Source organism: Larus michahellis, chromosome 4, assembly GCF_964199755.1.
Source record: "Larus michahellis chromosome 4, bLarMic1.1, whole genome shotgun sequence".
Taxonomy (NCBI): domain Eukaryota; kingdom Metazoa; phylum Chordata; class Aves; order Charadriiformes; family Laridae; genus Larus; species Larus michahellis.
In genome coordinates this window covers 42,376,954-42,392,897 of record NC_133899.1, presented here as the reverse complement: position 1 = coordinate 42,392,897, position 15,944 = coordinate 42,376,954, and the positions used below count along the sequence as shown (strand labels likewise).

The 15,944-nt window shown below is 39.7% G+C and overlaps 1 protein-coding gene across 10 annotated transcripts in view; it reads right to left on the bottom strand.

The window, feature by feature from the left end:
- Positions 1 to 583: 583 nt before the first annotated feature.
- The window catches only part of PDHX (pyruvate dehydrogenase complex component X), a 55,643-nt gene continuing 40,282 nt past the window's right edge, over positions 584 to 15,944 (bottom strand). For 8 of the 10 annotated variants that reach the window (XM_074584257.1, XM_074584260.1, XM_074584256.1 and 5 more), the window contains 3 exons: positions 10,555 to 10,713; positions 6,786 to 6,850; positions 584 to 2,113 (listed from right to left, as the gene is read on the bottom strand). In XM_074584257.1, coding sequence (XP_074440358.1) covers positions 1,849 to 2,113; positions 6,786 to 6,850; positions 10,555 to 10,713 — 489 coding nt within the window. In that variant the 3' untranslated portion in view covers positions 584 to 1,848. Of the gene's footprint in view, positions 2,164 to 6,785; positions 6,851 to 10,554; positions 10,714 to 15,944 lie in introns of all 10 variants that reach the window. The other 2 variants (XM_074584265.1, XM_074584264.1) reach the window with 1 other exon arrangement.

Here is a 15,944-nt window from a genome sequence, read left to right as displayed (position 1 = left end):
AATTCTGCCATTTGCCTGAATTAAAAAAGGAAACATTCATAAAATAGAAGGTTTCTAAAACTTAACCTAGTACACAAAAACTAAAAGGTCAGAACATTTAAATTACTTAGGAAGGGTTATCAAAACATTATTCTCATTTTATTGGACTATCTTTCATTGGACTATTCTTTCGTTATGTATTTAATTGGACTATTCTTTTGATTTCAAGCTAACACTTGGAAGCTTTAAGGAAAATGAAAAACCATCATCATTGTAAGCAAAAAACCAAGAACATACACTGAACAACCATATTTTTCCACCTTACTTACTTACCAAAGCACGATGTGACTATTCACATGTAATTCAATACCTCTTTAAACCAAAAAAAAAAAAAAAAAGAAAAGAAAATACAAACAGCAGTCTACAAATAGATATTGGGGAACAGGAAATTCCAGGTGCTAGGACACTTCTTAAATGATAACGCTTAACTGCTTATAAGCAACCTTCAGGGTAAAGGAAATAATAGCTATTTGTTTCTGACCCATGATGCACTAGGTAAGAATCTCTACTGATCTGGAAAACTCATAAAAATATTAAGACCGGGTAGTCAGCTAGTTAAATTTTATTAGTTGTGCCGCAGTACTTTGTATAAAGTGAAGTGATATTTTCTTTCAAAGCCTTGGAAAAAAAAATAATTCTCTAATTTCAAGAACAAAATAGTATGAATCAGAGCAGTTAAGGCAGATTATCCATGAACAAGAGGCTGAAAAACAGCCCTTCCACAACATAAAAGTGGTACGTTGAAATATTACCTACACAAAAGGCAGAAAAACTTACTCTCATCACTAAAGTAATTGGTACAGTGATCTAATAAATAATTTACTAATCTTACAGCAGTACAAACAGTAATGAGCTTAAGCTTGAATTTAACAAATAGCTCAAGAGTACACACAAGTAGAGTAACCTTCCGCCAGTTAACCCGTATCTGAAACTGCCAGGGTAAACTGAGTGGTACTGAAAGGGGCTTGCAATGAGTACTTCTGACAGAAAGAGACAGACCCATCTGAACATCTGGCACTGGTCATTGCACATCCATTGCTACTATGTGTGTTATTTCCACCACTTTCAAAAAAATTACAATAATATGCAACATTTTCAGTGGACTTTAGGGAGGAAAAAGTATTTGTTGTGGTCTGATGTAATCCAGGACAAAAACTCAGTGGAAAAATGAGAAGTCATACAATAAAAGCCAAGAAAGTAAAAAATAATGAAAAAAATAGAATAAATTTCAAACCTACAGGTCATCACCATAAAACTATTACAAGATCAATCCCAATGTCATCTTTTTCTTTATTTTCCATCACCTTCTGGCACAAATTATTGCATATGAAAGACACATCCAAGTATGACACTTAGTTCCGACAATTCTGAATTAGTTTCCCCTTTACTCACTCTGCAATTGCATATACTTTAATGTGATCAATATGCAACTTTCTGTACAACATAGCACATAAAAGGACATGATCGGGCTTTGTTTCTTGGATTATTTGTCATATTTATGGCTCCCTACTCAACTTTAAAGTTCTATTGTATCCAGTGGGACAGATTATCAGTAGAAGTAAGGGTGTCTACTGTAATGTGTATGGATGGAGATGAGCATGTGGACAAAAGGATTAGGTGAAAATAGCACTGAGCATTCACTTTGCAAGAGTCAAGTTCTTTCAGGAATTACGTGTAGGAAGATCTATTACAGAAATTTTATTTCATAAGGAATACGTTGCAGGAAAAACGTCAAGTACATTGCAGGAAAAACGTCAAGTACGTAACAGTTATCTATGTTGTCAAAACAAGCAGCAATCTTCACTGAGTTTAACACAAGGCAAGTCGCATAGGATTCTCTATGTTGGCTTTCAAGGTCTCCAAAAACTTTGAAGCCAGCCCATCATCTACCACCCGACCATCACTTGAAAGAGTCACTGTCATGAGTTGATGCTGCTTAAGTTTCTCATTCCCTTCTTCATCTTCCACAATCTTGAGTTCTGCTCTTGCTCGGCCCACAGCGAGGATGCAGGCCTGCGGAGGGTTTATGACTGCAGTGAAGTCATTGACACCAAACATGCCCAGATTGGAGATACTAAATGTAGGAGAAGAGAGTTACCAGTAATGTCAAAAGTTATATATCCCCTAGAAGAAATAATGTATATTCAATAATTACTACGACGTAATTCCCTCCCAAGTTCAAACCTGTTAACTTTAAAAAAGATCTGAATTGGATTTCAGTTGGGCAAATTCAGACTCTCAAGAGTTTGGGATTTTTGAGATTACAATTAACACACCTTTTTAAAAGCCCCATTTCTTTACAGTAAGATATCCTTGCACTGCATGCACTAAAAGCAGAGATTAGGACAGGAAAGTAGTATCTTCCAAAAAAAAAAAAAACCAAAAAAAAAAACCTTTGGCGGCCCCTGTTCAAAGCCAAATGTCTTTTAGATTGAACCTCACGACTTTAAGTTACAATGGCTGCTGATAACCAAGTGATACGATTTGGGCATATAAACATCACTCAGGCACAGGAAAGCCTCATCATGCCTTTCTCCCTTTAACATTTTTGTCTGTGTCACCAACTGGGAAGTGGTATATTGGATAAGACTGGGACTCTTTTATGACAGACTGTCTATAGAGAAGCTGACCCATCATCTCGCCCTTTTTCTTATAGTTACAGCAAAGAGCAGAAAAGAGATTGATCTGTACAGAAACATAGAATGGTTTGAATTGGAAGGGACCTTTAAAGGTCATCTTGTCCAACCACCCCTGAAACGAGCAGGGACATCTTCAACTAGACCAGCTTGCTCAGAGCACCATCCAACCTGACATTGAATGTTTCCAGGGATGGGGCATCCACCGTCTCTCTGGGCAACCTGTTCCAGTGTCTCACCACCCTCACTGTAAAAAACATCTTCCTTATATCTAGCATGAATCTACCCTCTTTTAGTTTAAAACCATTAGCCCTTGTCCTGTCGCAACAGGCCCTGCTGAAAAGTCTGTCCCCGTCATTCTTATAGGCCCCCTTTAAGTAGTGGCAGACCTCAATAAGGTCTCCCGGGAGCCTTCTCTTCTCCAGGCAGAACAAGCCCAACTCTCAGCCTTTCTTTATAGAAGAGGTGCTCCAGCATTCTGATCATTTCTGTGGCCCTCCTCAGGAACTGCTCCAACAGGTCCATGTCCTTCCTGGGCTGAGGGCTCCAGAGCTGAATGCAGTTCTCCAGGTGGGGTCTCACCAGAGCTGAGCAGAGGGCCAGAATCACCCCCCTTGACTTTCTGGCCACACTTCTTTTGATGCAGCCCAGGATACAGCTGGTCTTCTGGGCTGCGAGTGTACATTGCTGGCTCATGTTCAGCTTTTCATCCACCATCCACCCAAGTCGTTCTCCTCAGGGCTACTCTCAATACCTTCATCCCCCAGCCTGTACTGATACCAGGGCTTGCCCTGACCCAGGTGCAGGACCTTGCACTTGGCCTTGCTGAGCCTAACCAGGTTCACATGGGCCCACTTCTCAAGCTTGTCCAGGTGCCTCTGGATGGCATCTTGTCCCTCAGGCATGTCAACCACACCACTCAGCTTGGTGTTGTCTGCAAACTTGCTGAGGGTGCACTCGATCTCACTGCCTACGTCACTGATGAAGACAGCAGACAGTGCTGGTCCCAATACGGACCCCTGAGTGACACCACTTCTCACTGATGTCCATCTCTATATTGAGCTGTTGACCACCACTCTCTGGATGCAACCATCCAAACAATTCCTCCTCCACCAAATAGTCCACCCATTAAATCCACACCCCTCCACTTTAGAGAGATGCATCTCATCAGGTCCCATAGAATACTCTATTTTCAGGTTCCTCAGGTAGTCACAAACATGATCTTCTCTTACAGCGGGAGGGACTTTGCTCCCCCAGTCCCTGCCTTGTGGTCCACCTACTTGAGGGCTGTGGGGAGAGAGGTTGCCAGTGAAGACTGAGGCGCAAAAGAGTTGTTGCGTACCTCAGCCTTCTCCTTGTCCATTGCTACCAGTTTGCCAGTCTTGCTCATCAGGTGGGCCTATGCTTTCTTTGACCTTCCTTTTCTGGCTGATGTACATGTAGAAGCCTGTCTTATTATTCTTTGCATCCCTTGCCAAGTTCAGCTCCAGCTGCGCCTTCCTGACCCCATCCCTACACAACCAGGCAGGGTCCCTATACTCTTCCCAGAATACCTGTCCCTGCGTCCACTGCTTGTGCATTTCCTTCTTGCCCTTTAGTTTGACCAGCAGGTCTCAGCTCAGCCATGCCCGTGTCTTGCCTTCCTTTCCTGATTTCTTCCATCTGGGGATCGAGAGCTCTGGCACTCCATGGAAAACATCCTTAAAAGATCTGCCATCTCTGTTCTGCTCCCTTGACCCTGAGGGCAGTTTCCCAGGGGGTCTTATTGACCAACTCCTTGAAGAGCGGGAAGTTTGCTTTCCTGACTTCACTCTTTGCCTGATCCACATTCCTCAGGACTGCAAACTCCACCAGCCCATGATCACTGCAGCCAAGGCTGCCTCCAACCTTGACGTCACCAATTAGCTCACTTGCATTGGTGACCAACAGGTCCGGTATCGCATCCCCTCTGGTAGGGCTGTCTATTTCCTGGCTCATGAAGTTATCCTCAGTGCATTCCAGGAGTCTCGTGGATTGCCTACAGCTCACCATGCTACTTTTCCAGCAGATGTCGCGGTGGTTGAAGTGGACCATCAGGACGAGAGCCTGCGAGCACAATGTCCCCTGTAGCTGAACTAAGAAGGCTTGGTCAATAGGCTGCCTTTGATCGGGTGGCAGACGTCAACCTCAAGGTTCCTTTTGTTGCCTCGGTCTCTAATTCTTACCCATAACCTTTCAGCCAGCTCGTGGCTATTCTTCAGAGACACCTCTTCACACTCTATCCATTTCCTGATGTAGACGGCAATGCCTCCACCCCTCGTTCCTCAACTGTCCTTTCTAAACAGACGCTCTCCAGTTGTGGAACTTGTCCCACCAAGTTATAGGAATGGCTACTAGGTTGTAGCTTTCTAGCAGCATGCTAGCTTCCAGCTCCTGCTGTTTGTTGCCCATGCTGCGGGCATTGCTGTAGAGGCACTTCAGCTGGGCTGTCGGTCATGTCACCTTCTTACAGCAACACCCCTTAATTCCTCTGAGGTATTTCACTGGTCTTTAAATAGAAGCCCTGCTGGCTCCTATTCCCTCAGGAGGCCCTGGCTCATCTCTCTAAGACTCATGCTCCAGCATAGCCAGCCCATCTCACAGTGACAGGCTGAGGGCCCCTCACAAGTACCCTGGCCCCTCTAACCTTGGCATGTCAGCCCACAGCTTGTCACAGGCAAGCCTGATATTATCCCCCTCCCCCTTAACTCTAGTTTAAAGCTCTGTCAATGAGCCCTGCCAGCATGTGAGCAAGGACCCTCTTCCCCCTTTGAGAAACATGAATCCCACCTGATCATCTACAACTATAACCCAAGGTCTTTTCTTCCTTGTGGCGGTAGGCCTTTCTGACCTTGTCAGCACCTCTCTCTATGTCTTTCTCAAACGCCCTGATGCTCCTTACCCTTTGGTACTTCCTCTCACAGGTCTGCCACAAGGCTGAGTAAACCATCCAGCCGTTCACACCTGACACAGCTGTTCTCATTACTGCGATCTGTTACCAGTGAAATGTCCACAGTTATTCATGCTCAGGGGCCATTTTGTTGATGAACACATCCAAGCCTCCACTGCTGCATTTCCATACATTTTTTTCTGCTGAAAGGCTTAGAGATTTTTTTGACCACTCCTCCAGCATGAGCACCACATACTCCAGACAGCTGCAACCCAGGCACATATATTACTGCAGTATTTCTGCAAAAGTTTGTATTATTACTCTAATCACGAATTATCTATTCTAGAAGATATGATTAACATAAGCATTCAGAATTAGCTTTTAAAAAATTGACAAAAAGTGAGCTAAGCTACAGTTAATAACAAAAAATGTTGCTTGATGATACTGTGTCATAAAATACAGTACACTAAAAATTTTAGAAACTTGGGGAGTGTAAAAAGTCATCTGAGAAATTAATTGTGCAACTTTGTCAATACATTTATGCTGATGTTTTACACATGCCATTTATTTCTCATCACTGAGTTCACTATCTCCTTTTGCGGAGTACACTTCATAGAAAAAATATTTACTAAATATATGCTACTAAAAATTGATCTGCTCAGTTTTTAATGTTTCAGTTTAAAGTAAACTGTAAGAGTTAACACCACAACTTTGCTGTAACTTTTCTTTTGCCCCCTAGACATTCCTCTGCAAAGCGAATTGAAGACAAACTAGACATCACTGTCTGCTTCAATATCTCTGCCAAAAAACTCCTTTGAAAATATTTATTTAAAAACTATTATCAATGGGTTTTCTTAACTACAGAATGCAATTTTAAAAAAAGAAAAAATAAACTAAACCAAAAAAACCCAACAGTCTTCCGCAACCGGGAAAAATTAGGTGCAAAAATAAAAGTCAGATCAGTCTCGGTATGAAAAACATGAATTTCACACCAGGCTCAGATGAAATAAACCTGCACCAAAATAATTGATTCCCCTGATACAGAAAACTCAGCTTAGGTTTGGCCCTCAGAATCATCACATGGAGTTTCATCCTAAATGGAGCGAGATTTTAAGAGACAATCATTAACACACAGCAGAATAACAGGATAAAGTAGTTCTGAACCTGCACTGTATGTATTAAATACTGCTAGAGAGTTTTACCTAAAAGATCCTCCCTGGTACTCTTCTGGTAACAGTTTTCCATCTCTTGCTTTCTTTGCTAGAGCCTAAGGAAAATGAAAGAAGAAAATGAAGAGGAGAGAAGAAAAAAAGTGTTGTAATAGACTATCTCCTTTTAACTCAGTAAGAAATTTTAAGTACCATATAGCCATTAAAAAGTCATCTGCTTTTGGAATTAGGCAAGTACGTCAACAACATTGTTGTTGTAGCTGCAATGATTTGGCAAAGAGACTATGATGCAAAACTTCATTTTCCCAACAATATTGGCTGTTCAATAAAAGCTGTTCTCTCACCTTAAAAACCTTACTTCAGTTTTCACAATGGAACCACCATTCTCCCTGGTGTTTTTAGATGCTAAAAATAGGTAGCAAAATACTGATGAGAAATTCACAATATTTTTCATAACACATTTGTTTAAAGAAATTGCCATGTACCACTTCAGAACTTTCTAGCAGATTGAAAGTACATATTTCTTCCAGCTAAGCAGTCAACTATCTCAAAACCCACCTTTCATGGAACTGCCATTTCATTTGTGACACTTTTCTACTTCTAAATTTAACAAAAGAAGCTGTCCACAAGTTTTGTTCAAAATACAGCCCAAGAAGTTCATACTACATTCTAAGATAAGATCACAGAGAAAAAGAACTTTATCCCCACCTAGGATGTTTCTACCTCAGAGGTCTCCTCAGATGGAAGCAGCAGGAATCAGAATGAATAATTCTTACAGTAGTGGTCACATAAGGAAGAGAGGACTGAGTGGACCTCAGGAGAAATGGCACTCATTGGTGGGTCAAGAATTATTCAGCCACCAGCTCGTTCCTAACACCCTGTGAATACCCAATGAAATGTTGGTGACTTTAGTCACCATTAGTAGCAACCTTTTCAAAATAAGGAGCTCTTCAACTGACAGCAAAGACTGAAGTGGGAATATATGCAGGACAGATATCTATCCTACTCATACGGAATACATTTAATGTTTTTGGCTTGTATCATATTTGTTCCACAGGTGGAAAGTGCATGGAAAACATTACGTTGTGACAATTGTCTTCAAATGTCATAATGCTGAAAAAATGACTGTTTTCAAAAGTACAGTCATTTTATTTTTCAACTTCTTCAGTGAATTATTGAAATAAATATATAGCTGACATGCACACGTGGGAGGCACAAACTGAAACTGCAGCTGCAGTATGTTTAATAGAGCTGTGACGAAGTAAGCATTCTCCTTTCACTTCAAATGAGAAATAAGACCCAGATCAGACAGACTGATAAAAGCAACACAGTCTCTATATTTTCCTTTTGCTGGTAAAAATAATAAAACTAATGATAGTTTCCAATCATTTAATTATGTTAGGGAAATTTTGGTCAAGTGAATAAAAAAATAAAAAAAAAATCTACTTTCTCAAAAGATGAAAAAGCGATATACCACATTTGTGAAACTTTGAGATTATTCCATAAATTCCCTCTTTTTCCAGGAGGAATTTCCTGTTTTCCGGGAATTTTCTGCCCCCTTTTTAGGAATTCTACTACTTTTTTCTGGTTTTCTTTCTAGGAATTGATTTATTTTTTTCCCCTTTTCTGATTTCTAGATTGCTTTCCAGGAATTGCCCATTCTGCTTTCCAGGGTTTTTCTATGTGTGTTCTGTGAATATCCTGTCAACCACTCAATTCAATCTACCAAGAGGTAATTTCTATGAAAGCTCACCCCTGCCTTTAAGGACCAGAGTCAGTGAGTGGAAACTATGATTGAATTGAGTTCTTTCTGTTTACATGTGGATGGAAACAGAGTTATTACAAGATTAAGTTCTACACAGATAATGTGTTGGTTAGTTATAGTTGTGACATGGATTAATCCCTTTTCATGTTGTAATATAACTCTGATGGTCATGGTAAACAACTGTCTTCCCTGCATTGCATTTCTAAACATCTTTCAAGCAAGTGTTCTGAAAGACCATGGTAGTTTAACAACTGCAGTGACTTAAGCTTAGAAATAAACACCAAGAAGTTTAAGAGAATCTCATTCTAATGAATCACCCACTAAATAATTCAAGGTTACAAGTTTTACAAAACTTTGACACCCTCATTATGAATTTAGAAGTTAAAAGAATACACTGAATTTTATTTTGGGCTTTTATTCAACTCTGAATAATTAGTGATCCAGACGACAATAGCCATGAGAACAGCTTTCACACAACAGGGTCAATATAAGCATAATGCATATGTGCAATTGCATTATTTGAATGATGAAAATACAGTATTAGGATGCACATGACCTGGACAGCAATTAAAATTAACATGCAACAGAAAGGGACATATGCAATCTACACAAAGAAAGCACCTGCTAAACTACAGGGAGACTGGTAGAGAAGCAGCTGCCGTTTCAGTTTGTGCCTCCCATATGTGCATGTCAGCTATATATTTATTTCGATAATTCACTGAAGAAGTTGAAAAATAAAATTAGATTCCAGGTGTCCACACCAACATATGTGACTCAAAGACTTTGATATTGAGTAGTGTGACCTATGTTACACACATTCCATTTGAAGTGAAAGGAGAACGCTTACTTTGTCACAGCTCTATTAAACATAATGCAAGCACACATTCCCATCATGGGAACTGGAGGACACTGTGATTTATAGGAAAAGAGGTTTGTAATACTGCATCACAGTATCACAGGTATTGGGGATGATAATGAAAGCACAAGCTATACTTCACTTCTCATACTGCTGCTCTTCTTGTTCTATCATAAATCATAGAATAATGTAACAATCTGAGCTGACCTTCCTCCTTGGCTGACTGTTATGTTAGTGAAAGGATTTGCTTTCACAACACATTCATCATGAAGTAAGAAGCATCAACCGTAAAAAAAAAATCTTAAAAGCATCCAATTATGAATGTGTTGTGCCATGACACGCCTTTTTCTGCTACAACTTTGTTGGTCATTCCCTTCCACCAACACAGACTATTATGATTCCTGTTGTTTTGAGGAAGACAAAAATGTACAAAATGCAGCCTGTGTCTGGTTTTGTGACAGTTTTATGCCCTAGCAATACTTCCATTGTATTCCTCAGATACCGCAGGCCTTTAATTAGTACTCATTAAATGACCGAAAAAAAAAAGGCTTGTATTGGTGCATTTCATCATTCATTGTATTTTTGCCTGCCACAAAATAGTACTTCTATGGCTGGCAACAACTGCCACAGATTCAAGTAACTTTAACTGTCACACGGTCTACACAAAATACTGCTCATTAGTCTGAGGAGTTTAATGTTATCTTTTGGGTGACATTCTCAACTGAACAGCATATTGAAAAAATGCAGACAGAAATAAGTGCCATAATGTAACTGCACATAGAGTAACTCAAGCAGCTACAAGCAAATTTCTCAGAAACAGCAGAAAAAAACCTCCCAAGCAAAAAAAAAAACCTCTCAAATCCAAAGACCAGAAATACTAAAGAAATTAGCATTATCTAGCTTTCTCATGACCATTAAAGTAATACAATTATATTAAATTGCAGAAGTCTGTATAGGTTTATTTTTCAACCAGGCTAGCCAGCATGCAACTAAATAACATGATGGCTAAGTTATCATTAATTAAAAATGAACAGAGCTGCAAAATTAATAATAGTTTGAAGTCTAAGGAATGCTGAAACTTGTTTTGTTACTACTGATGTGTAATGGTCATGCTACATTTTCTGCTACAAAAAACTATATAGCTACTATATTCCTCAGCCTGCTGTATATTTAAGACCTACCTTTGCAGAGGCAGCAATTTCCTTTATTCCCTTGGCAGCAGCATCTTTTATGATCGGTGTAATGAGACCTCGGTCTGTTGCCACAGCAATAGAAATGTCAATGGACTGCAGCTGCCTGCAGACTTCTCCATCCCAGGTTACATTCACATCTGGCATTTGCTAGGAGAGAGGGATTGAGAAAGTAAAACACACAGCTGTTAAAAGAATAATGGTGCAATCAATTATCAAGAAAAAGGAAAATCCTTTAAGACATATAGCTACATACAGGCATTCACCAAATTAATTACTCTCTGTAAATGAACGCAAAAGAACAGGTCACATCTGTCATCAGGACTGCCACAAGCAAAATCAAAAAAATAATCATTGTGAGGGTCTAAGAATAGATGTACATGATTGGCTTGCATTTGTTTTATTTTATTTAAACTTATTTTGTCAAAAAGCATGAACCTATGCTCCAAGAACTGAAAATGGCAGGGCAGCCAGAAGGTTTTTTGGTGCTGCTGGAAAAAAATTAACAAAAGCCTACTTCCTTCAGGTGTCACTGATACCATCATACAGATGCCCAGCAAGCAAAGCTACAATGCAGTATCATTTATGCTCAAAATAAATCACAGAATATTGACTTAAAAAGCATGGAAATGGACATCCTAATATATCAACATGTTGTTTTCCACTTGTGTCTCAAGGATGACTCTCAACACAGGAAGCTACAACACATTTACTCAGACGAGGTTCCCCTAAAATGTAAGATTTTTGTGTGTGCGTGTGTAATCAATTAAAATTGAGATAATGTTTACTGATAATTTCAATGAGGTTTCTTGAGTTTACCATATAAAGCTGAAACAGCTCGACGGAAAAAAATAACCCCAACATATAGGTGAAGTCTCGGGTAACTGGTCACAGAAACTGTGAAAGTACTATTTCCAATAAATCCAAGATTAGTATTTAGTCTTCACTGTGGAGAAGGTATTCCAGGAAAAAAAGTATGGAAGAGACATTATCTCTGTCTAAACTAACTCTGCTCCTAGAAGAATAAATAAAAAAATATTGTGTAGAAAAATAAAATAGAAAAATAAAAAAACACGGTGTAATACTCCTCTTTGCAAGTCAAATAAACTTCAGGAAAGTCCCACAGTATACACAGCTTTTATATGCCTTCAAATGGGTGTTGTGCATGTTAGACTCTCTATATAAGGTATCCAAAGGAGATGGTAGGGAAAAGGAGTTTTTCCTATCAACTTCAACATGATTAGAACAGTTTTAATTTTGATGTAGACCAGACAGTATTATTTCTCCCATTGCTTCAGAAATTAAATACTGTTTATTTTTAATGGACAGCTGATATAGTGGCTGTTGTTACTAAGCCCAACCACTTGTGGATGTCAGCCTGGAAGCTTTCATTCCTTCCTCCAGCCTTACTCCTCCCTCCTTGTTCCAGAAAGCCTGAATTGTTCTAATGGGCTATCATCTGGTAAGCCCACTGGCACATTCACAAACCTCTGCCAAGACCAAGTCAAAAAGTAGAATTCATAACTGGACTTGTGGTCCTAAGAACTGTGAAGGAGAAATTTAGCATGTTAAAGAACTGATATAAGCAGCATCTTGAGGTGTTTGCCAACCGATCACAAAATGTCAAACCAGCCACTGTCAGTTCATTCAGGCTAGAAGAGCATTCGTCTTGCATTGTTCAGAAAGAAAATATTAACAAAATATGATTTGAACAGTGTCCAGAAGAGTGAGTAAAACTGCCTTGAATTTAAACTTGCAAACGTATTCACACCACTGAATTTCAGGGTGGGGAGAAGCACGTGGAGGTGGGTTTTCTTTTTAGAACTAGTACTCCACATATTTTCCTGAAAAACAAACAGAAAGTAGTTGAGACATAAGCTTGATCATGAACTTATTTCCTGGTATACTGGGTTAAATCTGTTTTGTTTTGGTTTTTTTTTAATTTATTATTTTAATAGTCAAACAAATGCTAGCATAGATTTGTAACAAAGCAACAGAATAGGCCCCCTTTAAGTACTGAAAGGTTGCAGTAAGGTTGCTTCCCCAACCCTTCTCTTCTCCAGGCTGAACAAGCCCAACTCTCAGCCTTTCTTTATAGAAGAGGTGCTCCAGCATTCTGATCATTTCTGTGGCCCTCCTCAGGAACTGCTCCAACAGGTCCATGTCCTTCCTGGGCTGAGGGCTCCAGAGCTGAATGCAGTACTCCACGTGGGGTCTCACCAGAGCTGAGTAGAGGGGCAGAATCATCTCCCTGGACCTGCTGTCTATGCTCCTCTTGATGCAGCCTACAAAAGAGTTGGCTCTCTGGGCTGCGAGTGTACATTGCTGGCTCATGTCCAACATTTCATCCACCATTCACCCAAGTCCTTCTCCTCAGGGCTACTCTCAATACCTTCATCCCCCAGCCTGTACTGATACCAGGGCTTGCCCTGACCCAGGTGCAGGACCTTGCACTTGGCCTTGCTGAGCCTAACCAGGTTCACGTGGGCCCACTTCTCAAGCTTGTCCAAGTGCCTCTGGATGGCTTCTTGTCCCTCAGGCATGTCAACCACACCACTCAGCTTGGTGTTGTCTGCAAACTTGCTGAGGGTGCACTCGATCCCACTGCCTATGTCACTGATGAAGGCAGTACCAGTCCCAATAGGGACCCCTGAGTGACACCACTTCTCACTGATGTCCATTTCTATATTGAGTTGTTGACCACAACTCTCTGGATGTGACCATCCAGCCAATTCCTCCTCCACCAAACAGTCTACCCATCAAATCCGTCTCTCTCCAACATAGGGTGAAGGATGTTGTGAGGAACCATGTCAAAGGCCTTAGAGAAGTCCAGACAGATGATATCCGCAGCTCTTCCCTTGTCTGCTGACGTAGTCACTCCATCATAGAAGGCCACTAAGTTGGTCCGGCAGGACTTGCCCCTGTTGAAGCCATGTTAGCTGTCTCAAATAACCTCCCTGTGCCTTAGCATAGCTTCAAGGAGGATCTGTTCTATGATCTTCCCAGGCACAGAGGTGAGGCTGACAGGTCGGTAGTTCCCAGGGTTCCCAGGTTGGAATTTCTTCTAATCCAATGCACAAAAACTTCAGCTTCTCAGAATCAGACCTAGAACACCAACTCATAACCAAATATGCACTGATTTCACAAAAATGTATGCTTTATCATTTACTAGGTTTGTCTACTGAATTTCCTTTAAAGTTAAAAATGACACACTAGAGATGATTTTCTCATGTTTGCAGCATAGAACTATCTAATCCTGAAGTTCAAGATGCAAATTCTGTATTATATACGGGTCAGCTGAGAATACTAGGAAAAAGAATACAAATCTAATCACAGATTAAATATTTTTATTTGTCTATCAGAAAGAGAAATCATATTTACCTAATTAATTGGTTAGGTCATTTTGTGATGGCAGATAAGGAAATCTTGTTTTAAATTCTGGCAACAAACAACATGCATAATCCATAAGTGTGGTCCTTCAAAGTACAGTAAAGCAGCCTAATAGTTAAGTGCACAGGAAGCTACTTGTCTTTTAAGTTTCAGGCAGCAATTTAAAAATCACACAAAGAACAACAAACAACTTTCATTATATAAGCAGAAGCAATAAAAAGTACATTGAATGCTTGTATTCAAGTCATTCTTTCACATATAGATGAATTGTACACTAGGATTACATCCCATTATTTTTCTCAACTGGTCTTTTTGTGTAGAGTAGAAAAACACAAAACCTAATCTTTCATTCCTCTCTCTGTCTCCTGTTCCTTTCACCTGTTCTCTGGTGCAGAGATTTGTTAATCCATGCTCGCAGCTAGCAGTTCACAGTCATTTTTGGATGTCATTATTTCCTCGTGTAAGATGTCATTAGGCCACAAAAAGAAGTTTCTTGCTATGTTCACATCTAACAAATGCATAGCTAGCATATTTAACTCCTCCTTCTGTTTCTGGTATAGAATAATTTAGGAAGTTTTTTTTCCAGTTTATCCAATGACTAGGATTTCTCTCAGGCACTTGCTTATGAAACTGCCTAGAATCCTGTCTATTTTCTGACAAAATCTGTAAGTCTTGCAATTATACATTAATATTTAGATCATGTTTGGCTAGAAATATCTCAAGTCCATTCCAGTGTAGTGCTCTCCCTTAATTCCATATATCCACGGGAATAGTTCCCCAACTTACATGTAACTTCCTGCTTCAGCTTTTGAATAGATAAAATCATTTTGGCAAATAAGAAAAGTGGCTGTCACTCCCTTTCTGATTTTTTTTTTTACTGTTGTGAGGTAATGCAACTAGTCTGGATCATTGTTCTGCTTTATCTTGTATGTCTTAGTTTTTACATCCCGCTGCTCAAAGGAGGAAATGATATCAGAAAAGTTTAGCTTTTCAAGACATTTACAGCTAGAAGGTGCGACCATTGTGCAATCAGGAAGGTATAGGTAACAAATCCACAGCAATACCAAACCACTTCAAAATCTGCATTCTTTCATTGTCACACGAATACATTGCCTTGATGACAAGGGCAAACTCCATAGCATAGTTTCAGGATCAAGCATGTGTCCCCCTTAATTATCTTTCTATATCACAGAGATCTTTTCCAGCTGTTAGTGATCACTAAAAGACACTATTTCCTCCCAAACCTTAAAAATACTGGCCTTGAGGATGGTTAGAACTCCCACCTTATTCTAAAATTAAGTGCAAACTGAATTTAAACCAAAAACACTCCACATCTAAAGTGAAATCATCACACTTCTTGCTTTTCATGAGTTTGTAAACAAGATTAATTTCACATTATGTATTCCAAATGATTATATCTGAAACACTCTGGATTAAGAGTGGGAGAGTTCTCCTAAAGAAGGATCTCCGAAACCTTTTAGTTTCAAAAAATTAAGTGGCACTGGGAGCATTTTCCAAGCAGAACAATCAACACAAACTGGAAGGCAATGTATCCAGTTCTATCCAGAGAACACACAAACTGCTTATGGAGACTGTCAAGCCTCTGTAGTTTGGCATGGAATATGTAGGCCCTAATGAAATTTAAGGTCTTAACTTCAGGATGTTTTGCAATCGTTTAACTTTTACATTGACAACAGGAACAATGACAATTCTTAGCAATGAGCAAAGTTTGGTTGCCTGAAGAATTTTTAATTCCAAGCAGAGGTCACTGAATATGCCATCAGAATACACCTAAGGTAATACACATGATTGGTGTAAGACCTGGATAAATATTTGTTTACTACTGTAAGAGAAAATAAGATGCAACAGCAAAGAATAGAAGACTTATCTTGCCAATTGCTTCAATCTGCTGACAAAGCATCTACCACTATCTGCAGATGATAACTATACTAAGTGGATCTAAGAAGTTCTCACTTGTACAGTCCACAGCA